Genomic DNA, 11,090 nt, shown 5'->3' on the forward strand with positions numbered 1-11,090 from the left:
TTTGACTATAGAATGAAAGTGCTAGAAATAAAGTGAAGAAAGTAGAGTACAAAAGCGAAAGTACAAAAAACTAAAATCTAATCCTAGAAATGAAAGAAAATGGATTCACATCCAAGAAGTGTGATGATTCTTTTGTTGAAGCTTGAGGCTCTATTTATAGGCGTGGAGAGTCTTGAATGAGTCTTTAATGAAATAGGATTCTACTCCTGCAATCAACACCATTTAGACAATCAAATCAGATATAGAAATCAAATTGTGGCCATATTTTTATGTTTTAAGCATTCTATTGAGGGGTTTAGATGCACGCAGATCGTTAGCGTAAAATATGGGCAAAATCTAATTTCATTATTCAGACATTTTCAACTTTTCTTAGATATAGTATTAATGCATAAGGGTCAACTAGTGTGGTATGTGACGTAAGCAAAAGGTTACCTTTTTCTTTAAAAATTTTGATCTTTCAACCTGTTATGGGTAATTTTGGACCAAATGATAGAATTGACAGAAAATAAGAATATAATAAAAAAGGTCGAAAAAATTACCAGGTTTCCAAAAATAGCACTTAAGCCCATATTGAACCTAAGGAAAAAGGGTTAGTTTGGGCCAAGGACGAAGCCCAAACTAGTGAATTCGGTCTCTCAGCCTCAACCAAGGCCAAGCCTAAGATCAAGGCCGATCCTAAGCAAAATAGCTGGAATATACCCCTGTAACTTCAGGTGTATATTTACTCTTTTAACTTCTAAATGCAAAATAGATTTTTTCTTTTAGACGTCATGTTCCTCTCTTTCAAACAAATTCAGTGCCGGTGAATTTTCTCCTCTACAAAATTTGGCACCGGTAGAAAAAAGAAAAATCTCTCGAAGAGGAGAAATTTGGTTAGTGAAGTGGGGAAATGGCAAACGCAAATATGCTTTGTAATTCCGCTAAGATTCTTGGATTTCCTCTTCCGATAGCAAGCAAGGGTAGATGGGCAAGATTTGGTTGTACATTTTGGCATCATCCATTCGAGGGTTCTTTCTTCTTCAACTCGTTGCATTCCAATTGTAGCTCTACTACTGCAAATTCAGTATGGAATGGCAAAGAGTATTTAGTTTTGTCCGACGAAGAGCTGATGAAACAGTGCGAAATGGATACGTTCAAGGCGTCAGGCCCCGGTGGTCAGCACCGCAACAAGCGCGAGTCTGCTGTTCGTTTGAAGCACATTCCCACTGGTATCACTGCTCAGGTTTATATTTGTTTCATACATATAATCAATTTCATTGATATACTTCTGTTTCTTTTGCTCTGAAGCTAAATTCTTTGGCCATTTATTGCCAAGGCTGTCGAGGATCGATCGCAGCATAAGAATCGAGCGAGTGCCTTAGCTCGTCTACGTGCTTTCTTGGCCCTAAAAGGTGAGGTGGATTATTAGATGTTTGTTTTTTATATCTCATTTCTCATTTCATGTGTTGCTGTATTGAACTCAGTCAGGAACCCTGTGGATCTTGAAGATTATTCCCCTCCTCCAGAGCTTCTTCAAATTCTCCCTCTTAAGTCCACTATTAGGCCCCCGGAATGTGGCCCTCAAATTGGTCCCAAGAATTCTAAGTTTCTGCCGGTATATCTCTTTTCTAGTTCTTTCTATGTCTATGTGTATATATGAGTGTGTGTTTATGATTTGAATTTCTTGATGATATATGAGAAGATTATGAAGGTCATAGCTGAATTGCTTAATTTGCAGGGCATGCAAGCTCTACTGGATCTAATTTCCACACTTGATGGTTCTGTATCAGACACAGCTAAGCTTTTAGGGTATGTATGCTGATCATGTGTTACCCTTTGTTTCTTTTTACTTTATTTCCAACATAACTAAGCATACCCAGACAAACGTAGAGAACGCGAGTGTTTCAATTCTGTGAGAAGATTGGGATTTTATCAAGAAATTGAGAGTGTTGATGTGCAGATATTAACGGTTGATAGGAAGACTAGTGGAAGGTTTATGGTTTTTGTAGGAATGAATAAGAATGGCAATTTTGTCAAGGGCAAGAGGGAAGTGAGTTTGGACCTTTGGAAGATGTTGGAGGAGAATTTTCTTGGGAAGTGTCTAGTTGGAGGCAAAACCCTTGCGTTGTGGGTGTTGAAGAAGGCTTCTTTCATAGGATCACTACGAGTAGGAGGAAGGAGCTTTTCCATTCCTTGCATTACTTCTGAGGATGGTATCACTTTCATTAAGAAGAGTAGGCTTAAGGATTTAATCGGCCACCTACTAAGGAAGTGGGCCAAATTTGGTTAGAGAGAGCTTCTTAGTTTGATGACTAGCTCTGTGGAAGGACATTTCTTTCAAGCTTCCTTCCTTCTTCTCCCATCTTGTTCGTTGTGGGGTGGGGGAAGGCAAAGAATCGTATTTCTAGGAGCATTTCCTTGTTTATATCATTTGTCTTTCCTTAAAAGTCTTTTGGTTTTTGATGTTTTGGTTTGGTTAGTAGCTTCGTTCTTTCTCTTTTGGTTTCGTTGATTGTTATTCAATAGGGAAGCGTTAAAGGTTGTCACTCTCTCTTGTCATTAGTTAGGGAGTTTAATTTTTTGGCTTGGGAGAAAAGGTGTTCATGAAATTATTAACCTGGTATTTTACATTATATCTCAAAATGAGATAGACCTGTGACATTATTATTATAAATCCTAAAGTAATAAAACGTAAGAGACTTTAAATATTGAGAGGTTGATAAATTGAGGCATTTGGAACTATTGAATTACAATCTGGATAAATAGTCCAAAAATGATTATTCACCTTTTCCATTTTTAATGTGTTAGTGATATAGATTAGTTGCATCCTCTAATAATTATTTTAATATTAAAAAATTTAGGTTAACCACTGGTGCTCTTTCAAGGTTAATCCTATCCGATGATGCTCTTAGAATGGCTGTAAATGATATCAGGATTTCCAAGGTAACACCATACTATTTTTGAGAATATATGTTGCATCTCTGCATAATTTATTTCATTAATTTTGATGAAGCTGGCTTCTTAACGAAAAAATTGTTTCTTACTAAATTGGTGGCTAAGAAGTCAAATTCTCGGGATATTTAGTTTTTTTTTCTTCCATGTTTTGCAATGTTAACTGTAGATATCAGTTTTTCGAGAGAGCACAACGTGGTTCTCTAATAGTAATCTGTAAACAATATAATATATAGTTAACTAATTATGTGGGAACCACTTGAAAACTCAAAACAGAAATTTATTTTTTTCTGAAATGGAAACAAACTTTTCATTGATATAATGAAAAGAGACTAATGCTCAATATACAAAGAGGCATATATAGAGATCAAAGAGATCTTAAAACAGAAATGGTAATGTATTTTGCTTCTCTAAGTCGTGCATCTCTGGTTCTCATCCTTCATGCCAGAATAGAGAAGGATGGTAGTTGTCCTTTGCAAAACTTTTGGCTGCTTGGCTCAAATTAGTAGTCCACCAGCAGCAGCAATGAAAATTTTTGTTTTATTGGTTAAGAGGAGTTGCAGGAACTTCCGGAGGTTATGAAGTTTTGTTGCATGACATTGGAAGGATAACTAGTTTACTTATTCAAAACCTCATACCCAATACCCAATCAATTTATAGCCCTAGATTAAGGTTGGAGGCTAGTCTTCTTTTTGGTGTATCTATAGCAGTACTTTTTTAGGCAAGGATATAGTATTATTGCGAATCAACATAATCATGTTGATTTGCAGCGTATCTGAAAAAGATCATCTTTCTGAACAAGCTATTTGATAGACTTGAAGAAAAGTTTGTGTGGGTGTGTGTGTGCAGTTGTGGAGGGATAAGTGTTGAATGTGAGAAAACAAGCCAGCACACAATTTACAGTCTTACCCATGCAGCATCGAGAATAGCATTGCTCAGTCAAATTTTGGTATATTGGAAATCTTCCAGCCTGCATTAAGTGTTTAATTATAAGTTGCGACTTGCAAGTATATGGTATCATGTTTTAGTATAGGGGTAAGTGATGAGAGTGCTGTCTTCTTGGATGGGTCTCTAGCTCACTTAAGTATCAAATGGTATTACTCCACTTTGTTTAGAAACCAATCCATGGAAATAAGAGAATCAAATAATGATAAGTGAAGTATTTGCTGAAGAAATACCAAAGAGAATACGCGTAGGAAGAGTTCTTTGAGATTAGTTGGGTTTGTAACAAGGGCTTTTGTACAAATGACCCATTTTGGAAGGCCTAAATGAAATCTGACCCAGTTTTTAAAAAGTATGTTCTCTTACCTTGTGCTTACGTCATCATAGCGTGAAATTACTAAAATAGAACATTGTGTACGCGGGTTGGGATCTTGCTCTTGCTACTCTTGATACTCGTTCTTGCTACTTAGGGTTTAGGCTTCCCCACTCTTCCCATTCCTTAGGGTTTAAGCCAGGGACCATAAAGTAACCTTCACCTTTTTTGGGACCTTGAATTTCCAGATCATGTTCACCAACGGATAGGACAAGCTCCTTCTTGTTTGTAAGATTCAGAAAGGTGGATTTGACGGTAAAAGCCACCAAATGGGTCTATCTTCCACCTTATTCTACCATTACCATTGCCCACACCCCTGTCATTGACGAAATTCCCCATCTCTCTGTCAAAGAGGGGTCTTCTAATCCCCAAGTCCCAAGCTTGTTGATCACAAACCCAACAATCAGCGATGGAAGATTCTTTCTTAACTGTAATAGAACAAGTATTAAGGAATTTGGTGGCTAGAGATGTACCACACTCGTCTTCCCACAATCTAATTCGTCTACCATTTCCCACAACAAAATCCACTAAACTGAAAGACTGTTATTTATCCTTCATAAGATTCGACAACCACAGCCATGGTCTTCCTTTCTTTTTAGTAGTTTTAGTAGTCTAACCTCCGTGATCCTTCCCATAGATAGCGCAAACGACTTTTCTCCAATAAGGCCTTTTCTTTTCTCCTTAAGGCCTTTTGAAGGAATTGTAGCTATCCATGGTTGTAATGCTAATGGTGGAAGACTGGGTTGATAGAGTAAGAATTGGAAGCTGTTCTTTGGATTTGTCAAGTATCTGGCAGGCAATGTCAAAACTGTTTGCTTTCGGAAAGATGCTTGCACAAATGATCGCCCTTTTGCTGCGAGTTTGCCCGACTTAATTTGCCTTCTAGCTGAAGAAAAAGGCCTATGTTGCTGACTGCTGGAACTGGAACTCCCTAATTTAGGACCCTGGCTTTGGAAGAGGATTTTTTTACTAGGAGATTGCTAGCTGGGCTGCCCTTTGTGAAAAGCTGGAGAGAGTTCATCTCATCCAGGAGACTGACAAAGATCATTTGGAGACTATAACCTGGGGGCTTTTCTCAACTAAATCGGCCTTCCTCTCCTTTTAACTCCTCAGAATGACAAGTCTAGGAACTGGCTCAACATGATTTGTAAGCAACCCCTAAAAGGGTGAAGTTTTTTTTTTTTTCCCCCTCCCCTTCGTGGACAGTCCTTTATGAGTGAATACTGGTGATAAGTTGCGAAGATTTTTTTTCTTTAAAAAAATCGACAATAAACTAGCCTTAGGAATTAAAAGTGTGTTTGGAATACATTTTCAAGTGTTTAATTTAAAAAATAAGTCATTTTGAAATAAATTGGAGTGTTTGGCAATCACTCAAAATAGTTTTTCAAGTGTATTTTAATCAATTTTTATCAAAAGTATTTAAATAAAAATGAGTTTTTTTTTTAAAACATTTGTTTCTCAAGTCAATCCAAATGGACCCTAAATTTTGAGATTTATTGAAAGTATATGAATTAAAATTGAAAAAGTTCTAATGTACATTGACTAAAATGGCACTTTAACTATGATTTATTTATCTCTTTTGTAAGGAGGTTGCCTGGTTATTGGATTTTTGTATTTCTTTTTCCTTATTAATTAGTTTAGATGTTTCAATTATGCCTCTTAATTTTGAAATATTCTACTTTTACTCTTTATCTTTGAAAATTATTCCAAAAATATGCTTAAACTTTGAAATTGCTCCAAAGAATATATTTTTCTTGTTACAATAAAGGATGGAAATTTGTTGCACCTAATGTGTGAAATTAGGAGGCAGACATTAATATTATTTACAATTATACAAAAAAAGATCATGATTGTTGTTTCCATTTATTTCTTCTAAAAAATTTTGTTAAAATCGTTTACACAATAATTTTAAATCATTAGTCAACGTACATGAATGATGTCATGTATATTTTTAAATTTTACACATTAGTCGTCATATCAATCTTTATCTTATTTTAGCGAAAAAACTCTTCAAGAGTATTTGTTCTTAACAAATTTCAAAGTTCAAGACTAGAAGGAAACTTTCCAAAGTTTACGGGCATACTTGAAACAAACTTTGGTATCTTTTTATAATTTTTTTTTCTTTGGAGGGAAAGGGGATAACTGCAACTTTTTTTCTATATAGTCATGAATATATATTGAATTTTGACATTTACAGGGCATGAAGCCTCTCAAGTAGAAGTCAAAGTGAATAATAACTTTAGCGGTAATTGGTATGTATTACCTCCTTTAAAGGCAGAAGTTTAAATCTCCCTACTCACTGTTAGCCTCCAAAGTAGAAAGAGGGAAGGTGAATGACTTGTGACCGTAGACACTATGCAAGCAACTGTATTTATTCCATTGTAGACGTGGTCATAGTTCAACTGCTCAAAGAATTACATACCTCTTTGAAGATCAGAGGTTTGAATCTCCTATCTTGTTGTTAAACTCATAACAATAGGATGAGAGCACAAAGATGCAAGGTAATTAACTCATCAAAGTTGAAGATGCTTTCACTTATTACTATTTTGTGTTACTGTAATTTTTAAACTAGAAAAACATCAATTTGAATGTGCTAAACAACAAAGAGTTCTACTTTGATTGCTCTACTGTTGTCAATTCCCTAATCTTGGATAAATATTGTTATCTTTTATCTTAAACCTTGAATGATGCATTGTAATATTTACTTTCTATTATGTTCATTTTAAGATTTTTTTTAAAAAAAAATCTTTCTATTTTTTTTTTTTTTTTTTTATGCATTCAATAAATTATTATATAAACGTTTGTATTAGACAGGTATTCGACAGTCTATGAACTGCTTTTTATTGAAATTAGATTTTTTTTTTCTTGTTGGTTAAAATCAATGGATAGATTATATATTAGTGGGGATAGGAGAGGAGGTAAAGATATGTACTGCATGCACTCTATTTTCGTTCCCCCATGAACTTCACTATTTCACAACATTAGACTTGTTCTCATTGGAGTAATATAACAATCTTTTTTTTTATTGAAACTTTACAGACACAGAAAAAAACTCTCTCAAGAAGGCATCAGGAACAAATTATCACTATTAATTACATCAGAAAAATTAGTAACCCAATTTCTCCCTAAATCTTTTGAATTGGAATAATAAAAGAAAAACACAAAAAATCTAAAAATAAGCAAACACAGTGAGCCGCTTGATAAAATGTCGGTCTCGTCAATTGCATTCTTAAATCACTCCAACATGATAACATTTTGATGTTTTTGAAAATTGCAACCGAGCAACTTGTAAAGCTTAGTTAACTAGTTGAGCAGCTTGTAAATTTTGTTGGATAATTATTTAGTTTTTTTACATCTACTAATTCTACCTCTAAATTTATGTATTTATTTTTTAGTTTAAGTTTCATTGATATTTTTAAACACCAAGTTAAATTGTGAAAAAAAAATCGTTATTAAAAACTTGTGGGAAAATTTGTACGAATGGCCCAAAAATTGGGTCATAAATGTTAAATGACCCAGTTTATGAAAAAAAAATGCCGAATGAATCTTTGCTGACGTCAAATTTGGGTGAAATTACTAAAATATACTCACGTGCACGTGAGAAAGCATCTCTCTCTTGGTCTCGCTCTCGCTCTCTCTTGGTATCACTCTCGCTTTCTCTCTTCTTTATCCCACTCACAAATCACTACTCTCTTTGTCTTTCGCTTTCTCTCGGCCTCGGTTTCTCTCGCTCTCTCTCGGTCTCGATTACTCTCACTCTCTCTCGATTTTAGTCTCTCTCTTCCTTTCCTCACTCATAAATCACTCCTCTCTCTTGCTCATGCTCATTGGAGTTGGTTGCGTTGGAGCTGCTCACTTGGACTTGCCATGTTGGAGAAGAAAAAGAAGACGTGTAAAGGAGAAGAAGTCGGAGAAGAAGAAGATAACGCGTAGAACAAGAAAAAAACGAGAGGGAGAAAGATGTGGCAGCACTGGAGAAGAATAGGAAAAAGAAAAAAATATTAAGAAAGGAATGGCAATACTGTAACTTCATATAGTCATGACATCAATAAAGGGGTATTTGACATTTAAAAAAAAAAAATAGGTCATTTGCCATTTTAGAACTTTAAAATAATTTTTTTGTGTAATTTTTTATTTTTTTCGAAACCTGTTTTGTTTTTAAAATTTGACTAAGAATACAACTCATATGCAAATCATTTTAAGAAAATGAGGGAATGAAACTAAAAAAATCGCACTCATTGACCCAATTAAATATGGGAAAATTGTACGGATGACCCAATTTTAAGGTCCAAAATGTCAAATGGCCCATTTTTAAAAAATAATGTCAATTGACCAACTGCTTACGTCATCACGGGATGAGATTACAAAAAATTTCCCTCTAGTCTATAGCACTCAAACTCAACGGTCGTCCCACTCCACTCAAAAATTGGGAAAACAAATTGTTGTACGTGCAAGTGTCGTTCATCTCACTCTGCAAAACCATTACGACTGTCGTAATCGAAGTTCTCTACTGCCGTAATTGAAGTTCTCTACTCGGTTAGTGAATTTAATTTTTGTCTTCCATGTTGTGTTGCGTCTATTTAGGTTGGTCTTGTTTGATTGGTCGTCACGTTCATAACTGGTTTCACATCTGTCTTTTGTTTTGGGTTTCGATGTGTTCTCATTGGTTGAGGACGAAGAAGATATAGTTAGATGACAAGTTAGTGGACGAGTTTTGTGAGAGCGAGATGGGATAGAGCGATTCGAGCTAAAGCGAGATGTGCTAGAGCGATTCGAGCGAAAGCGAGATGTGCTAGAGCGAGATGAGTGAAGCGAGATGTGCTAGAGCGAGAGATAGCGAGAGCTAGCAAGATTAGTAAGACTTTTATAGTATATTTTGTTGGTGATTTTTTAGTATGGACCTGCTAACTGATAAATTGAATGTTTCATTGAACAATCGCAGGAGTAATTTAAGAGTCAAAATCTTTGAAAATTCGTGAAGTTGATAGTTCTCAGGGCAAGTAACTTTCCTGGTCCCATGTTGCCAATGCCAACAGATTGTTAAAGCAGAAGCTCACCGAAAGGCAGTTAGAGATGTTCAAGAAGAACAGTTTTTGGTCAATTTCCTAAGACATTGAACTTGTATTTCAACAACTCTCTAATCCACCATATGTTATTGAGAGAATGAAGAACTAGTGAATGAACTCAATCAGTTTCTTTTCAGATGGAAAGGTTCAGCACATTTTCGAAAGGACGACTTTTTGTGATCACTGGTTTTGTAGCAGTTTTCCCTATGCGAGTTGAACGGATGAGGAATCCTCACACGAACTTTTTTACCAAGTACTTTAGTAGTCGGTTGGCCTCAGACGCATTCCCTTTGCATTTGCTTTGAAGAAGAATACAAAGAATTGGTAATTTGAAAATGATGATGATGCAGTGAAAATTACCCTAGTATACTTACAGCAAGGTGTTGCAAATGATGGGTAAAAACAAGCAAAAGAATGTTGTGGATCGTACCCTATTTGACGATTTTGAAGACATAGACTACTACAACTCCTTTTTGAATTAGGGTACAATTAATTTGTGCAGAGGACACTCAAACTCCCTGAAGACCGCACTTAAAACAAAGGTTGTCTATACAAGGAGAATGGTGAGGGGAAATAAAAATTATGTTGTGAAGTACTCACTCCGTGGATTTCCCAAGCATTGCCAGGTAGATGTTCCTTAACCTAACTTTATCTTTGGTTAACATTAACATATGTTATAAATTTGAGTTGTTTGGATTTAGGTGTGGACGTACGAAGATCCTTTTCGTCAATAGCAGGAAAGGTTGCCACTCGAAAAGAGCAAGGTAGCGATTCCTCTATATTATACGGTGGTCATGCTCCCTACTCGGTGTCAATTCAAAACACTCGAGGAGAACATTTTTTAGTCTGAAAATGTAAGTGTAATTCTATGTAGCCACAGTATTAATTTATTCGGTAGTTAAATGTACACTAACCATCTTACTGGGTTCCTTAATCGCAGACAAAAGTCCAAAGAATCTTTTCATGTCCTAAGGTTGAGAAGGAGTTTCAGGACGCCCCCAACTGATAGAGGCGTAAAACAACACACGTCAACACCAAGAGTTCAGGAGCTCTAGTAGTCCAAACAGTACGGTGGTTTCAGATAATAAATGGTTCGGAAGGTGGGGGAAGGTGAACAGGAGGGTATTCAGAATGGTGGAGCAAAAGAGGAAGAATCTGATGGAGGACCAAAACATCCTCCAGCCTACTTTACACTCCCAGTGAGGATATGTTTCATAATGTATTGGTGGGTTGGTGACGTAACGTCTTGAGTTTGAGGAGGAGTGTTCTGTCCCGAAGGATTCGGCCGCAGGAAGGGAGCCAATGTTGAACCTGATGTATATGCCTACCTGCGGAGCACATTGATAGCTCAATTATTCGAGCTTGGATCCCATGTATCGAACCTAAGGACGGATGTGAGAGACATGAAAGCACAATTGTCAACTTATTTGTCTCTTATTACAGTCGATAAAAGGTTCCACGATGCCGACAGTCTCCCACTCCACAGACGGCCAGGATCCACTATGTCCCCCCATCCCGACTGTACATAGGTCACCTACACCAACCTGTACGTAGTCACTTCCCACTTACACCTCACACCTCACCTATCACCTACACCATTGTCCAACCTAAGTCACCTACCCCACTCTACCTAAGTCACCTAATTGCACTCCACCGATTCCCACCTCCACCTTCATTTGTACAGCTCGATATCACGACCTCCATCTAACATCTTACATCTCGATTCACAGGTATGATCATTATGTATTTGAAAATTTCTTTCTTCATATTTGTTATTC

The 11,090-nt window shown here is 36.3% G+C and overlaps 1 protein-coding gene across 1 annotated transcript; it reads left to right on the forward strand.

Annotated features, from left to right (window-relative positions):
• The first annotated feature begins 752 nt into the window (after nucleotides 1-752).
• Nucleotides 753-6,958, forward strand: LOC120080441 (peptide chain release factor 1). The gene is made up of 6 exons (XM_039035096.1): nucleotides 753-1,222; nucleotides 1,316-1,391; nucleotides 1,464-1,594; nucleotides 1,718-1,788; nucleotides 2,841-2,922; nucleotides 6,444-6,958. Exons 1-6 carry the CDS (start codon nucleotides 890-892, stop codon nucleotides 6,462-6,464), a joined length of 714 nt encoding a protein of 237 aa, XP_038891024.1. The 5' UTR covers nucleotides 753-889; the 3' UTR covers nucleotides 6,465-6,958.
• Nucleotides 6,959-11,090: the final 4,132 nt, after the last annotated feature.

The sequence above is a fragment of the Benincasa hispida genome, chromosome 6, assembly GCF_009727055.1.
Source record: "Benincasa hispida cultivar B227 chromosome 6, ASM972705v1, whole genome shotgun sequence".
Classification (NCBI taxonomy): Eukaryota; Viridiplantae; Streptophyta; class Magnoliopsida; order Cucurbitales; family Cucurbitaceae; genus Benincasa; species Benincasa hispida.